Here is a 15,998-nt window from a genome sequence, read left to right as displayed (position 1 = left end):
ATTGTATTCCTCTTTGATTCACATCAGCCTTAATTTCCTCTCTCCATTTTTTCATGGTGTTCCAATTGGTCTTCTGCTGGATTCTGTCCATTCTAGAGCTTTTGTTGGTAGTCTTTTTTTCCACTATTTTGATGTGGTCAAACCGTTTTGCCATATTTCTTTCCATAATTTCTTTTACTGGATTGATCTAAAGCATGTTTTATATCGTTTCATTTCTGATCCTATCAAGTAATGCATTACTCAGGATTCCTCATAAGAAATGCATTTCTGTTGTTTGTATATTTGATTTCTGGCCAGGTCGGAGTTTTTCTCCATGTTGGTACGGGATTTTATGTTGTCCTCATGATCATTTCATCATCATCGACAAGCAAGTCACCCAGTATGGCATCAACTGAAAAGAATTGCAACTTCGCAGCTGAACTTCCCCAGGTAGGGAACTCCTGGCTGTCAGTGCCCATACACTCATTTCATTTTCGTTCTTGCATTGATCTTTCTTTGCTCAGGTCCAAAATCCTAACAGATAGGTCAGAATTGCTGAATAATATGACTTGCTTATCATGATCTTTGCTTTGGCAGGTGTTTTCCATTGTACCTGATTATGTCTGATACAAAGTAAAAACATCAAACAATGGAAAATCGAGGATGGAATGTAACAATACCAGAGAAGGAAAGCTGCTACTCACCATATAGCGGAGGTGCTGAGTAGCGACAGGCACAATAAAAAGATTCACACACTCGTAGCTTTCGGCCATTAAATCTTTGTCAGCAGTAGATACACATACAAACCTTGGCGTCTTCAGAGGCCCAAAGTGATTTTAAGCTTGACACAGTACAAGAAAACTGGTACTCCAGGTTTGGTTTTTACAACTTTGTTTTCGTCTATTTTAAGTACGTACTGTAGTTGTATCATTTTTTATACAGATGGATCCCAGCAGGAGAATTCTCTCGGTTGCTCTGCTGTTTTCTCTGATAGGGCTTTTAAAGTGGGTATTCCAGAACAATTTACAAATTATGAGTTGTATGGCATTCCTTGGCACTGGAGAGGGTTTACAGACATCACCGTATGAGTTTTCTTGTCTGTTCCGACACTCTTAGTGCACTGCAAGCACTTCACCAAATGTGAAGACCCACTGATTCAGCTCATCCATGACTCCTTACAGCGGCTCCAATACCGTGGCAAGGAAGTGATCTTTCACTGGGTACCAGGCCACGTTGGCATACAGGGTAATGACACGGCCAACAAAGCTGCCAAGGAAGCATGTTGGGATATTGCTGTCCATGAATGTCCCATCCTGTTGCACACCATTATCTCATTTTCTGACAGACCCATCATATGTCAGTGGGAGACTAAGTGGTTGCAGGTGACAAACAACAAATTGCTCAAATCAACCACAAAGTCTTGGTAGACTTCATGTCAGTGTCGCCACTGGAAGGAGGTTTTGCTTACCAGACTGCACATAGTGCACAGCCCTTTCATACATGACTTCCTCCTCTGGTGGGAGGATCCACCACTCTGTGAAGTTTGTGGCGTGCTGCTTTCAGTTCAGCATATTGTGGCTATGTGTGTCCTATATACTGATATTAGAGCAGCACTCAGTCTCACTGGAAATCAGCCCACCATCCTCGCAGATACTGATAAGTGTTACAGAGTGGTGAAATTTTGTGAACTGTCGGGACTTATCCCTAAGTTGGTGGTGAAGGGCGGCAGACTTTAATATGTTATAAACTGCTCCGCATGTGGGGACAACCTTTGTCCCTAGCCATGAGATTTACATGCTGAATTTTCGTCAGGGCACTGATGAACATGATGTCAAGTGCCCCTCAACCCAAATCAGCACCATCGGCCAACGAGATCTTCATTGGAAATAGACAAAACACACACACAAATAATGACCTCACACTGGCTGCTGAGACCAGACTGCGAGCAACAGCAACTGGGTGGTGGGGGTAAGGAGAAAGTTGGGATGGGGGGGGGGGGGGGGATAGCATGATAGGGGGTGAGGTACAGGATTGTAAAGTGCTGCTTGTGGGAGTCTACAGGTATGAGATGGAGAGAGGGTAGGGCAGCTAGGGGCAGGCAGGAGGTTAGATGGAAGGCGGGGGGAGGGGGGTTAGTGGAAAAAGTATAGAAGTAAAGCTGTGGGTGCATTGGTGGTATAGGGGGCTGTGTAGTGCTGGAATGGAAACAGGGAAGGAAGCTAGATAGGTAAGGACAATGACTAATGAAGGTTGAGGCCACGTGGTTTACAGTAACATAGGATATATTACATGGAGATTTCCCACCTGCGCAATTCAGAAAAGCTGGTTTTGGTGGGAAGGATCCAGATGACACAGGCTACGAAAAGTCATTGAAATGAAGAATGTCGTATTTGGCAACGTCCTCAGCAATGTTGTGGCCCAGTTGTTTCATGGCCACAGTTTGTCAGTGGCCTTTGATGCCGACAGACAGCTTGTTGGTTGTCATGCCCACATAGAATGCAGCATGCCACATGACTGATTTTATGCCTTTGACAGTATAGGTGATGCTTGTGAGTGGACTGCAGTAGATGGTGGTGGGAGGATGTTTGCGATAGGTCATCCATCTAGGTCTATTACAGGGGTTGGGAGCGGGGATTGTGTTGGGATGGACAAGGAGATTGTGAAGGTTCAGTGGGTGGCAGAAGACCACTGTGGGAGAGGTGGGAAGGATAGTGGATGGATATTCATCATTTCAGGGCACAACAAGAAGTAGTCAAAACCCTGTCAGAGAATGTGATTCAGTTGCTCCAGTCCCAGGTGATACTGAGTCATGAGGGGAATGATCCTCTGTGGCAGGATGGTGGGACTTTGGGAGGTGGTAGGTGACTGGAGAGATAAGGCATTGGAGATCTGTTTTTGTACAAGGTTGGGAGGGTAATTACAGTCTGTGAAGGGCTCCATGAGACCCTTGGTAAATTTCGAGAGGGACCACTCTTCATGCAGAAGGGACAGTCATGAATGGCTAGGCTGTATGGAAGGGACTTCTTGGTGTAGAATGGGTGACAGCTGTCAAAGTGGAGTTATTGCTGATGGTTGGAAGGTTTGATATGGATGGAGGTCTGATGTATCCACCTTTGAGGTGGAGGTCAACAACAAGAGAGGTGGCTTGTTGGGTTGAATAGGAAGAGGGCGAAGGTGTTGAGGTTCTGGAGAAATGTGCTTAGTGTGTCTTCACCCTTGATCCTGATCACGAAGATGTCACCACTGAATCTGAACCAGGTGAGGGTTTTGGGATTGTGGTTGTTTGGGAAGGATTTCTCTAGATGCCCCATGGATACATTGGCATAGGATGGTGCCATGCAGGTGTCCATAGCCATACCTCAATTTGTTTGTGGGTAATACCTGGAAAGGACAAATATCTGTGGGTGAGGATATAGTTGGTTATGGCAACTAGGAAGGAGGTTATATGTTTGGAACTAGTTGGGTGCTGGGAAAGGTAGCATTCAGTAGTGATAAGGCCATGGGCATTAGGGATGTTAGTCTAAAGGGAGGTGGCATCATTAGTGACAAGCATGGTACCATGTGGTAAAGGAACAGGAACTGTGGAGAATATGGTTGCTATCTTTTATATAGGAGGGTAGGTTTCAGGTAATAGGCTGAAGTTGTTGGTCTACGAGAACAGTGATTCTCTCGGTAGGAGCATGGTAAAGTCACAGTGGGGCATCCTGGATGGTTGGGTTCATGGCTTTTAGGAAGCATGTAGAAGGTATGGGTGCAGGGAGTGGTAGGGGTGAGGAGAAAGATGGACTCTGGGGAGAGGTAATGGGATGGGCTGAAGGATTTGAGGAAAGACTGGAGATAATGCTGGATTTCTGGAATGGGGTCACTGTGACAGCATTTGTGAGTGGATGAATACGACTGCTGGCAGAGTCCTTCTCCCAGGTAATCCTTGTGATTCAGAATGAGAGTGGTGGAGCCTTTTTCGGAAGGTAGGATTATAAGGTCAATATTAGTTTTTACGTGGTGGTTTGCTGCTCTGTCTGCAGTTGTAAGGTTAGTTTGTATGTTGAGGGATTTGGGGAATAGTTGTGAGGCAAGGTTTGAGGTTAATAAATTCTGGGAAGTTAACAGGTGGTGATTTGGGGGCAGGGGTGTGGATCATAGTTGGATGGAAGAGTGAACTGAGTCAGGCAGGGTTCAATATTGGTCTTTGATTGAGTCTGTCTGGTAGGGTTGATGATGAAAAAATGTTTCCACTATAGGGACCAGAAGAAGGAGAGAAGGTCTTTAACAAGTCCTACATGACTGAATTTGGGACTGGGGCAAAAGGTGAGGCCTTTGGAAAGGAGTGATACTTCTGCAGCGCTAAGGATTTTGTAGGAAAGGTTCATGATCATGTTTCAGGTTTTGACTACCTCTCGTCGTACCCTGAAATGAGGAACATTCTACTCACTATCCTCCCCAACCCTCCCACAGTGGTATTCTGCCACCCACTGAACCTGCATAATACCCTTTTCCATCCCTACACAACCCCTGCTCCCGACCCCATGCCTCATGGCTCATATCACTGTGAAAGACCTTGCTGCAAGACCATCATCTAACCCATCAAAGGTAGGACTACCTGTGAAACCAGTTGTGTAATCTGCAATCACTGTCCTGCAATCACTGTCCTGCATTCTACATGGGCATAACAACCAAAAGCAGTCTATCTGAATGAATGACCATTGACAAACTGTGACCAAGAAACAGCTGGACCACCCTACTGTCGAGCACGCTGCCCAACATGACATCCTTCATTTCAGTGACTGCTTCACAGCCTGTGCCATCTGAATCCTTCCCACCAATACCAGCTTTTCTGAACTGTGCAGGTGGGAACTCTCCCTGCAATGTATCCTATGTTCGCATTACTCTTCTGTCCTCAAACCCTGTTAGTCATTGTCCTTATCCATCTACCTCCTTCCTTGTTCCCATTCCAGCACTACATAGCACTCTATTTCACCATTGTACCCACAGTTGTTTTACTTCTCTCCTTTTCCACTCCCCCCCCCCCCCCCCCAAATCCCCCGCCTTGTGCTCTGCCTAACCTCTGACGGCCCCTAGCTGCCCTACTCTCTCTCTCTCTCTCTCTCTCTCTCTCTCTCTCTCTCTCTCTCTCTCTCTCTCTCCACCTCACCGTGTGTGCCCCCACAAGCAGTGCTTTCTGTACCCCTACCCTGCTATCCCTCTCCCTCCCTGCCCCAACCTCCTCCTTACCCCCACCGTGCGATTGCCTCTCCATCATGCACTGCTGCTCCCAGTCTGCCCTCAGCAGTCAGTGTGTGTGTGTGTGTGTGTGTGTGTGTGTGTGTGTGTGTGTGTGTGTGTGTTGCCTGTTTCCGACGAAGGCCTTGCTGGCCGAAAGCTAACTTTCTTTCCGTTGCACCAATCTGCAACTCATCTCCTCTATATGGTGAGTAGCAACTTTCCTTTTCACAATATTGTTATTTTAAAAACATATATATTTAGTTAATGTCGCCCTCAATATTTTCTCTACCTTTGTCCTTACAATTCTTGGTACAAATTTTGCATTGAGGAACATAGTGCTGGAAGTATTCCTCTGTGTGCTCCTTGATGTACATGCCGCTTTTTCTTTCACTGCTTCAACAGACTAATACCTTGTTCTTTTTAATGCAGACTTGACCTTGGGGAATAGATAAAGGTCACATGGTGCTATGCCAGGTGAATAGGGTGGGTGACCTAACACTGGAATGCTGTACTTTACTAGAAACCTCTTAACAGACAGTGTGGCACGAGTAGAACATACAACCAGTTGTTCCACAATTCAGGTTGTTTTTTTCTTATTTTCTCACAGAGTTTAGCAAGAGTCTCAAGATAGTAATGTTGATTAATAGTTTGACCAATATTGAAAACAACAATCATCACCACTTTGAATGTAGTTTTTCTCATTCACGCTTTTTTTGCTCTCAGTGATGGGCACTTCCTTTGCTTGGATTTGTACTTAATTTGTGGATCGTAAGTGAAAAAAGAAGACTCCTCATAAGGTATCACTCTTTACAGGTAATTAGAATCATTTTCAATAGTACTCAAAGTCTCGGTACAAACATTTTCACAGGCTCTTTTCTTGATTGTGAGGATTTTCATCATCAGTTTTACACAAACTTTTCTCATATTAAATTGGTTATGTAAAATTTGCCTCGTGCATTCTTTGCCAATTCCTACAGTTTGTCAATCAGTTGAATACTCAACTGACACACACATTGAATCAGATTTATTACTTTTTTGATATTTTCATCCGTTTTTGGCATTTAATGGGATCTCGGGTGAGAGTCATGTTCAGTGTCTTCTTGACTGTCTTGGAATTGCTCGAACTGCTCAGAAATGTGCGTACATAATGAACAGTCTTCACTATAAACTTCTTGTAGTAAAAGGTAGGTTTCAATAGCAGTTTTTCCTAGTTTTGTGTGATACTTCACAACAATTCATTGTTCCGTAATTACAATTATCATTTTTCTGGCAAAACAAAATAACTGCTTTTACACAAATGAAGGCCAGGACCGCAATGATTTGTTTATAGACACAAGGGATACCGCATTCGACTGAGAAAGCTTCACTCCTCAGAACTGTTGGTCATTATCTTTGATACATGCAGGCTTACTGTGTAACAGCATCGGTCCAATTATTTTATAGCCACACCTCGTATTCATTTTCAACCATTGGTTCCTATCTTATACTCAGCACAGAGCCCTCTACTAAGTGTATAATTTTGACTCTATAGATCTGAGACACCCTGTATATTCTGTCTGTTTGTTACTGCAACAGTTGAGGATTTTGTTCTATAGACTCACAATGCTTGAAGACATAGAGCTTACTTGGTATTTGGATATCTTGAACAGAAGACACTTCATTGCCTGAAATGGCCAGCTTGATGTGAAATTCTTATAGCTCACTTATGATTGTCTAAATAATCATGCAGCTCACGGGGCTCCTCCTCCAGCTTATGCCGAATTGAGCAGCTGTGCAAGAATAATGACATTCATTTTCCATATAGCTGCAGATACCATTACTTGTGGCACTACTTCTTATTGTAAATGCTATGTTGCTGTTTGTATTAATCGATTTTGTATTGATGTTACTTGTGCCCAGCCATATATTCCTCTTTATGGACAAATTTCATTACATTCAGCTCGAAAAATTGTAGGATATTACATTTTATATTTTGCTTTTGTTGTTTTATGGATTCCAGTATAATTAAAATCTCTAGTTTTTTTGTTATTAGCATGAACTTGTTTGCAAATGCTAATTTTACACATATTTTGTATGAATTCTACTTCCATGATGACACTAAGGGGAGAGGGGTATAGAATTTATTGCCATTTTGTTACTTTTTTTAAGCACATATACACATGGTAGATGTCATCACAAGATATGCAGTCCTTTTGTATATCTGTTGCTTTCTGTTGTTCCTAACCATGTTTTCATTTTTCTTTTCAGCTATACACGAGAAGTGCTTTATCACATTTATGATAACATCAGAGCTTTACATGTTGCTGACATGCTACTTGCTCAGAAAATTTCGCAGATTTCCTCCTGATAATGTTGAATCAAGGTCACTGAAGATTAAACATCAACTCTTAGTGATAAACTTATTATCATTTGCCATGGCAGGGTATTTCTTCAAGAGACACAATTGGTACTGTGAACCTGGAGGTAATACTTTCACTTCCAATTTTGCAACTTTTTTTTAAAAAAAGATGCAGTAGAAAGGTTGTATGTATGCAAGAGATTCCATTTATGTTATTAATCATAGATCAAATGTGTAACAAACTATGACCATTAACAAATATTTTGAAATTTTGTGGCATATTGAAAATGTGAGCTGGACCGAGAGCTGTCTGCAAAAGGCGAAGGTCCCAAGTTCGAGTCTTTGTCTGGAACACAGTTTTAATATGCCAGGAAGTTTCATATCAGAGTGTACTGTGCTGTAGAGTGAAAAACTCATTTTGGAAACAAATATTTTATTTGGCTCTCAAAATATTAAATGGTTTCACACTCTCAGACACTTAAGATGAAATGAGTTTAGCTTATTTAATAGCCTTTACATGTATTAAGTTCATATATGCTGCATTGTTACATATGGACATTGCAATTGTAAAGTTTATATACTTATGGTGCTTTACACCTTATTAGTGTGTATACACTGATACCTGTCTGTAACATATGGTTTTGTCTTTTGGAGTACAGTGCCTTTCACCCTGAATCGTTTTAGGTTTTGCGCAACTGTCCCGTGATTTCCTAAGTCAAAAGCTTTTGACAAGTCGCACAGTAGTCCCTGTTTCGTACTTTCGGTAAAGGATCAATGAGTTTTTGTACTACATTTTATATCCTTGTTGACTTGTGGATAGCATATTGTATGCTGTAAACAAAACTTGATCCTTTATCAAAACACGTATTCAGGGGCTTAATAAAATAATTGTTGGTATCTAGATAGAAAGTTCTGATTGGATGTAAATCATTGACTAGTAGAGAAATTGGGTCAGTGACAGCCACATTAACAAGACTGACTACTTTGCTAGCTTTTGAACAAATCCTTTCCTGAGCTTGAGTGGACATTCCACGCGTGCGCGCACACACTCCCACACACACGCGCGCGCGCGCGCGCGCACACACACACACACACACACACACACACACACACACACACACACACACACACACACACACACACTTGTTTGACTACATTGTGCATTGTGTTGGCTGAAAGCAGTTCAGCAGGTAGAATTGGGTGGAGAATCATTTGAGTGGAGTGGTTGAGGGAAGAAAGAGGTGGGGGTGGCTGATGGCTCAGGAGGACACAGCAGGCATACAGGATAGGAATGCCAGTGGGAGAGGCAGCAGGCGCATGGGACAGAAATGCGACTCATGGGCTCTGGAATTGTTGAGTTTATGCAGCACATGATGACGATGATGTGGGGGAGTGAATTAGTAGAAAATGACAAAATGAAGGAAGGGGAGACTGGGGAAGAGAGTGCGGGTGCATGATGTTAGCAGAGACAGAGATCAGAAGGATTATGGGAACAAAGGATAACTCTTATCTTAGTAATTCAGAAAAGCTGGTGCCGATGGGAAGGATCCAGATTGCCCTGATTGTGAAGCAGCTATTGAAATGATGTGCTCTGTAACATGTTCCACTACTAGGTGGTCAACTTTGCTCTTGGTCATAGTTTGGCAATAACTGTGCATTTGGCTGGACAGTTGGTTGGTCTTAAGGCCCCACAAAAAGGCTGTGCAGAAATTGTAGCAGAGCTTGAATATGGCATAGCTGCTTTCACAGTAGGCCCTGCATCTGATGAGATATGATAAGCCTGTGTTGGGACTGGAGTAGGCTGTGTTGGGTGGCTGAATCAAAGAAGTCATGCAACAGGGTTTCAAGGGGTCTGGTGTTGGTGTGGCATATGGGTGGGCCAGGATATTGTGCAGACTGGGTGGGCAGTGGTATACTATTTTAGGAGGTATGAGAAGTCTTGTGAGTAGGATGCCCCTCATTTCCAGGCATGATGATATGTAGTCAAAGCTGTAATGAAGGACCTGATTCAGCTGTTCCAGTCAGGGATGATACTGAGTGATGTGCCTGCTCCTTTGCAGCTGGTTCTTGAGGCGCAGGAGGGAGAATTAGAGGTATGTGATGGTATGGCATGTAAAATGTGTTTGCAAACTAGGTTTGAAGGGTAGTGCCTGTCGGAGAAGCTCCAAGGCAGAACTTAACAACTCGCTGATTTTGAGTGCACTTGTGTCTGCTCAGATTCTTGCTCATGAGTAGAGCAGTTGGAGCGTGGAGGGGAATGAGGGAAATGTGTTCGAAGTATGTGATTGCAACAACACGGAGGGAAAGTTGAACTTTGAAGTAGGGGAGGGTAAGTTTTGAAACCAGAGCCATGCAATGGTGAACTGGCAATGACTATGCCAACAGTGTCTTCACACTTCAATCTGTAGTGCAAGGAATCTGATCATTTTACACAAAGTTGGGTTTAAAAAATGTTTGTCATATTGTAAAGTATGGAAACTTTCAGAGCATTCTGTTTACGAGATCAGGTAATACAAAAATGGAAAATATGATGGATCTGAGTGTGTATGAGAGGTTTTAAAAGTTAAAAGTAAGGACTCTGAAGAAGAAGAAAAAGAGGAAGAAAAGCACTACTTTTACCGAAGTCCTTGTACCCTTACAGATGAAGGTTTACTAAAAGAGTACTTGGATGTGGCAGCTGAAAACGTATGTCCATGTCAGGTAGAACATCTTTGTGTTGCCACAGATGCTAATCATGCGTCTCACGCAGGTTATGGCAGACAACATTCAGAACCAGCTTGCAAAATATTTGTAAAGATTTTTGCATATTCTTCAGTGCTCTACAGAAGTATGGATATCGCAGACATGCAGCTGGATGTGCCATTCTCAACACCATTGAAGAAAGTGTAGACAATAAAAGTTTGTCATGGAATTAATTAGTTTGTATCTACAGACAGAGCATAAGGGGGGGGGGGGGGGGGTGAATAAGGATCCAAAGCACAACTGAATGGAAAAATGAAAAAGCTTAAAGTGCCCAATTTGTGCACTTATCTTTAGCTTGAAGTAATTGATCTGTAGTGCAATGGGGCATGTAGAGTGAGTCTAGATGCCTACAAGCAGATCCTTCAGGATCAGTTTCTTCATTTACACAAATCTGCACATGGCTCTCCACCCTGTTCCCTGTGGCAGTGGAGGGGATACATACTCACTGCTTGCAGGCCTTTGCTCATCCTCTGTCCATGGGGCACATTTGCTGTGAATCCTTGCCTTAGTGAAACCTTCAGCGTACTTAACAGTGAATTCTCGTCAGTGCAGATGTGTGCACCCATGGGTGGTCAGGCTATATAGAAGTAAATTTTGCTGTGGAAGGAGGTGACATCTATTAAAATGCTTGTACTATAGGTGGTTAGTGCACTTGATATTGTCACATTGAAACAACAATCAGTGCCAAACCTGAAGGGAGGTTTATTACTGACACCAATGTACAGCCAGAACAAAGCTGAATTCTTGGATGGAGAATGCTGATATTTATATGAACATTCGTCCTGGTCATCAGGTGTTTCACGTAGTCATCCTGAATGTCATCTGGTTGAAATAGGAACAGTGTACCCAGTGAATCAAAAAGAATGATGTGGAGCCTGTAGTGCCCGATTTCTCTGTATTGTACATGAATATCACGCTGGGCAGTATTGCATCCCAATCTCTCTGTTAGATATCATCATCCATTGAGAACATATCTGCCAATGTCGTATTAAAGCGTCTGTGAGACCATTTGTCTGTGATGTCGCAGTGTGAAGTTACCTTTGATAATAATCTCAACTGGAAAACTTTTCTATGGTCAGAGATCATCACACAGGGTGCTGCATGCTTCGAGGAGCTTTGCAATTTTTGAGGCTTTTGCACTCAGCACAGCTCTGCTGACAGGATAGTGGATAAAATACTCAGTGCAGACTATTATCCGTGGATTCCCATTTGTTGACTTCAGAAACCTCCCCAAGGGCCAATTTCAATTTGGTGGAATACCACAACTGCAGGCAAGATTGCTTCTAGATCCCTTGAGGTAATTCCAGCACATACTTCCATCATTGGCATTACTTACAGTGGCTCACATCATGTCTAATGAATTGGTAGAGACCTTGTCAGTGAAAACTGTGTCTGATTCTATCTAGAGTTTTCATGAATCAAAGGTAATGAGATGTTAGAGCTTCATGCAAATACTTAATGACAGCTGGCTATAGATGAGCTGGGATCACAATTGACCGATCACAGTCAACCATTTCCACCGCACTGCTTCTCTTATACAGTGTTCCATTTATTAACTGGAATTTACCTTTGGTCTGCTCTACCTCCTTCCAAGCATCTGTAATTTTTCCCCTGTCAGAATCAATGTCGTTTAAAGCAGCAATGACTTAGATTTCATCCATGGTGCTGTGTTCCACCAAAGGATTGCCTGGAAGGCAGTTTGTATCCTCATATTTGCATCCACTTTTGTATAACATTGTGAGATCATATCAGAAGCTCCCCCCCCCCCCCCCCCCCCCCTGGTAGTATGGGCACATTCTGAGAAACCTTCTTACATCAAGAATGTGCTGAGGAGCTAGTAATTCTGTGACTGCTGTTATTTTTCACTACATCAGGTCAGACACCATCATCATTAACCAGGTGCCCCAAGATTTGTTTTTTCTTGCATGACAAAGGGGTACTTTTCCAGATTCAGGTGGAGGCCTGTAGTCTGAACAAACTTTATTTGTCAAGTGGCTGAGATATTCTTAAAGTGTCGTCAAAACAATTGTAATGTCATCCAGATAGCAAAGACATGTTGTCCATTTGGCTTCAAAGCAGCTTGTCCATCATGCATTTGAAAGTGACTGGAATGCTACACAGCCCAAGCAGCATAACTGATAGTGGCTGTCAGGAGTTATGAAGGCAGTCTTCTTCTGGTCAGCCTCATCATCCTTAATTTGCCAGTACTCTGTCTGCATGCCATAGCTGAGAAATAATTCTGCCTTTCAAACAGTCTAGGATGTCATCAGTACGTAGCAATTCATATATATCTTTCTTTGTGATTTTGTACAGTCATCAGTCTTGTAGATAATAATGCTATTTGCCATTCCTCTTCATAAGGATCACAGGAGAGGACCAGAAACTGTCCAAACGTTCAGTGATGTCCTCATGCAACATCTCCACTTCCCCTCAGATTATTCTTTGTTCAGCCAGAAACACTCTACACATGAGCTAACTAATTGGTGGATGGTCCTCGGTATTGATACAATGTTTGATTGTGGGCAATTTGGATTATCTTTTCTCCACTGTGGATTTGAAAGCTTCTGAAAATTGATGCAGAATGACTATTGCTCAGTGATGTTCTTTGGTTGGGCCAGATCTAGTTAGCAGTTCAATAGTAGCTTCCACACTGCATTGCACTTAGTGATAGTGGAGCACAAATCTTCATTGATGACAATGAGCTGTCCTTCCTGGACTGGATCAGTTGGCCCTACACACGTAACCTTAGCGATGAATTGTGACTGCTTGTGACAGGTGGTGATCCAAAGTTCTCATTGATGTCCTACAGTGCTTATGATTGTCACTGGCTTGTAGATTTCTTTTGTGAGTCTGAGTAGCTTTTTGCTATTAACAAAAGCTTTGCAGTTAAACTGAGCATTTCAAATGGAGACTGGAACTCATCTTATCGATGAACGGGGATAACAATGCATTCAACTGAAAACAGCCATCCAGAGCAATCTTTATTAAGTCTGCTTTATGGAACAGCTTTATCAATTTGGTGCTCTGATCTTCCATTGTTGTGACTGCTTGTGATGCCCACAGGAAGTTCCATCAGAGTATAACATTATGACACTCTATTAAAATGACAAATACAAAGTGCTGTGTTCTGTCATTGATAGGTATTCCTGCAGTATATTTCCGTGCTGACTGGACAAATTTTCCATTTGCAACTTTTAGCTTTCGTATCATGGAACAAGAAACCAGATGGCAGTTACAAGAGTCGAGGGACATGAAAGGGAAGCAGTGGTTGGGAAGGGAGTGAGACAGGGTTGTAGTCTCTCCCCGATGTTATTCAATCTGTATATTGAGCAAGCAGTGAAGGAAACAAAAAGAAAATTTCGGAGTAGATATTAAAATCCATGGAGAAGAAATAAAAATGTTGAGGTTCGCCGATGACATCGTAATTCTGTCAGAGACAGCAAAGGACTTGGAAGAGCAGTTGAATAGAATGGATAGTGTCTTGAAAGGAGGATATAAAAGGAAAATGAGGATAATGGAATGTAGTCAAATGAAGTCGGGTGATGCTGAGGGAATTAGATTAGGAAATGAGACACTTAAAGTAGTAAAGGAGTTTTGCTATTTGGGGAGCAAAATAACTGATGATGGTCGAAATAGAGAGGATATAAAATGTAGACTGGCAATGGCAAGGAAAGCGTTTCTGAAGAAGAGAAATTTGTTAACATCGAGCATAGATTTAAGTGTCAGGAAGTCGTTTCTGAAAGTATTTGTATGGAGTGTAGCCATCTATGGAAGTGAAACGTGGACGATAAATAGCTTAGACAAGAAGAGAATAGAAACTTTCGAAATGTGGTGCTACAGAAGAATGCTGAAGATTAAATGGGTAGATCACATAACTAATGAGGAAGTATTGAATAGGATTGGGGAGAAGAGAAGTTTGTGGCACAACTTGACCAGATGAAGGGATCGGTTGGTAGGACATGTTTCTCAGACGTCAGTTTAGTATTGGAGGGTAGCGTGGAGGGTAAAAATCGTAGAGGGAGACCAAGAGATGACTACACTAAGCAGATTCAAAAGGATGTAGGTTGCAGTAGGTACTGGGAGATGAAGCAGCTTGCACAAGATAGAGTAGCATGGAGAGCTGCATCAAACCAGTCTCAGGACTGAAGACCACAACAACAACAACAACAACATCATCATCATGGAACAGTCCTGTTTAGCTGAAAGTGATATGCATACGATATTATGGATAAGAAAGCCCCTGAATTGAATAGTGCTGGGACAGATTGGGTATCAATTATGACATCAGTGAGATTTCCTGACATTCTGGTGACTTATCCATGGAGGATTCTTATCTGTGGTACCCTCACCTCTATAGCTGGTTGCCTTGCTTAGCTTCCTGAATGTGATGGCTAGACAAGTGGCTGATAACTCTGTACTGTCAAGGGAGGTGGCTATGATGTGTTGGGGAATGACCTCATCCAGGATATGGCACAAGTTGACAGTCGTGTGCAATTAATTTGTGTGAATAAGACTGTTGTGATGGTTGACTTGTTGCAACATAATTGTCATCAAACGCTCATCTCATATCTCTGCAGTAATGTGCAATGTGTCCAGCGTGCCCACAGTGAAAACATGCCAGCATATTGTTCTTCAAATATCCATTTTTCTGCAGGGTGTTTTAGTTAGCAGAAATATTGCTTATGCCTGTGCTGATCAGATGCTGGGTTGTCGTTTGGCAGTTGTCACACAAGTATGAGGTGTGTTTGACTAGTGGCAGAGTTTGCCACCAAAGATCGATAACCTCTTATTTGACATTCTGTATTACTTCCAGACTTGTGCAGTCGACATTCAAGGCTGCTGTCTCCTGTGTACTAAGTTCAGCATTTCTGTCTATCATACACTGCTGTACCTCGTCTCTTGCTGTTTGGCCTATGAGACAGGTGAGCTCAGGGTGATATTACACAACTGCCATAGGAACCACATTCAGCAGTCTGCCATACCTCTTTCATCACACTTTTTTTCTGTTGCATTTCCTCAATTTGCTGGCACCATTGAAGTCTTCTGTCACTATGACATCCTTTAGAAGAAGAGCTTGGTACATGTCTTCTATGATCCTTTTCATCTAGCTTCAGATTTCATTGGCTTCTGTCATATTCATAGTCATGATATAAAATGAGAGTCAAAACATTGTCTTCTTCAGTTGAGTCTGGAATTTGTTCCAGTTACTAAGCTGTTGTTTGTTGTTCTTGAACTATTACTAGACTGTGCCATTCAGGTAAAAATACACATTTGCCAAACACATAATGTCATCCCACCTGTTGTACTTGGCTACTGTATCGAATGGTTTCAGCCATTTCATAGGGTCCTGACCAGCATCTCCAGAAAACTCTGATGGATGCCTGATGTGCAGCTGTCTTAACTGCTGCCCCTGTCACCTGAATATATGGATCTTAAGAACAATGTACTGTTTGGATTCCAGTTCCTGTCCATGTAGGTGATAGCGTTCATGTTGTCTAATTGGAGCTACAGTGATGTAAATGTATTGAAGTACCCAGCATCTTCATCAAACAATCTCACATAGTAACCAGAACAGAGACCAAATCCAAAATCAGGATCGTCAAGGAAGTGTAACACATAGCACTGAAAGCACTTTTATTCCTGATACCAACATACAGACAGGACAGCACTGAACTCCTGGACAGAGAATGCTGCTGTTTATACAGGCACTGAATAT

General features: G+C 42.4%; 1 protein-coding gene across 1 annotated transcript in view; it reads left to right on the top strand.

Moving 5' to 3' along the window:
* LOC126279101 (post-GPI attachment to proteins factor 2-like) overlaps nt 1–15,998 on the top strand; it is a 69,677-nt gene that overhangs the window by 37,960 nt on the left and 15,719 nt on the right. Inside the window, exon 3 of the mRNA XM_049979574.1 lies at nt 7,450–7,665. Within this exon, the coding sequence (XP_049835531.1) occupies nt 7,450–7,665 (216 nt within the window). The remainder of the gene's footprint in view (nt 1–7,449; nt 7,666–15,998) is intronic.

The sequence above is a fragment of the Schistocerca gregaria genome, chromosome 6 (genome assembly GCF_023897955.1).
Source record: "Schistocerca gregaria isolate iqSchGreg1 chromosome 6, iqSchGreg1.2, whole genome shotgun sequence".
NCBI classification, from domain to species: Eukaryota; Metazoa; Arthropoda; class Insecta; order Orthoptera; family Acrididae; genus Schistocerca; species Schistocerca gregaria.
Note: the sequence above shows the minus strand (reverse complement) of the source record. Positions and strands in the feature narration are given on the sequence as shown.